The sequence below is a fragment of the Anopheles bellator genome, unplaced genomic scaffold (assembly GCF_943735745.2).
Source record: "Anopheles bellator unplaced genomic scaffold, idAnoBellAS_SP24_06.2 scaffold02387_ctg1, whole genome shotgun sequence".
Classification (NCBI taxonomy): Eukaryota; Metazoa; Arthropoda; class Insecta; order Diptera; family Culicidae; genus Anopheles; species Anopheles bellator.
The window spans coordinates 1-1,399 of NW_026686509.1; the positions used below are offsets into that span (position 1 = coordinate 1).

At 50.8% G+C, this 1,399-nt stretch overlaps 1 protein-coding gene across 1 annotated transcript; it reads right to left on the reverse strand.

The window, feature by feature from the left end:
- Positions 1-52: 52 nt before the first annotated feature.
- LOC131214764 (serine protease snake-like) lies at positions 53-1,245 on the reverse strand (the record flags this gene model as incomplete). The annotated part of the gene is made up of 6 exons (XM_058209096.1): positions 1,218-1,245; positions 970-1,152; positions 715-904; positions 511-605; positions 300-454; positions 53-236 (listed from the first exon to the last, which is right to left on the reverse strand). Coding segments are annotated over exons 1-6 (835 nt in total), but the record flags the coding sequence as incomplete, so codon positions are not given.
- Positions 1,246-1,399: the final 154 nt, after the last annotated feature.

A 1,399-nucleotide genomic window follows, 5' to 3' on the forward strand; every position in this document is an offset into this window, starting at 1 on the left:
TGAAGTAACTCCGAAAATGCTTCCTTGCTGATACCCGGTTCTCCCGTAATACCTTGTACATTCTCTCCACGTTTCGCCAGCTCCGAACTAATCCACGGGATGTACGGGGCCACCTTCATGTACACTCCCGGTATCGATTGGCCGCACACACCACCGAACGAGGTAACACCCACCACGAATGGGGTCATCTTGCCTTTGTGCAGCAGTTTCATTTGCAATGGTCCACCCGAGTCACCCTACAGGGCCCGACCATTGATTCGTCACTAAGAGCGCTAGGTTGGCTTTCGGGAAGGACTTACCGGACAGGTGTCCATTTTCACATCGCCAGCGCACAGTTGATAGTCCTGTAAGCCCTGCTTCAATCCTCGGTCACCAACGCGATAGAACCTATCACATTCGGTCTTTTTCACCAACCCGAGGGACACCTTGAGAAGAATCGGAGTGGACTTTTGACCTGCGAGCGGTGAGTTGGTTAGTTGAACTTTTTTGAACCACAAGATCATACCCTACCGAATCCTGTTGCTCCCCAGCCAGTGGCTTCCATCGACGGGAAAGGAATCTCTTCATCGTTCCACAGACAGCCGGGCGCCACCGTATCATGTAGTCTATCATGTAGGTTGAAGATGATTACCAAACAAATGAATTATTAATGAAAATCTTCAATAGTCAAATTAATTCTTTGTGAGCCATTTTATGAGCCATCTTCATACTCACCTAACATTCCTCTCCAACCTCAACAGCGCCAGATCGTGATAACGCGTGCTGAACCGGTGTTCCGGGTGGCGCACAATTTCGACAATCTTCAGCTGCTGCGCATACTGGTCGTCCGTGTCATTGTACAGATTAATATCCCCAAGGCGAACCACATCGGGCGGCACGTTGCTAATGAAATGAACGGACGTAACTTAACGGCTCACCAACACGCTCGTAGTCGGGGCGATGGCTGAACTTACTCATCGTCCTCTACACAGTGAGCCGCCGTGAGGACGTAGTTCTCCCAGATGAGCGATCCTCCGCAGTTCCACGCGACGGACGCGTTTGACGTCCATCCAATTGCGGCCATGTGGGCGAACTCTCGCAAATAGGCTGGTCTCCCGAAGGCAGGCTTTGGCTCTGGGCCTGCCCCCCACTTGTAATAACGCATATGACAATCTATGGAACACAGGGGACGAACAAACTGCGGTCAGCTGAAAGGACACATAGTTCAACCATCCTACCATCGATCGATTCGCGGATGTTGGGCATGAATGCTTCAGCAAAGCTCTCTTGCAACCCGGATGAGACAACATCTAGTGACCCGTGGCCTAGAAGGGTGGAAACAGGATTGATTCGCTACTCGCACCACAAATAATCTCTCTTTGGCCCACTGTACTTACATAATCCCGTGAGATAAACAACT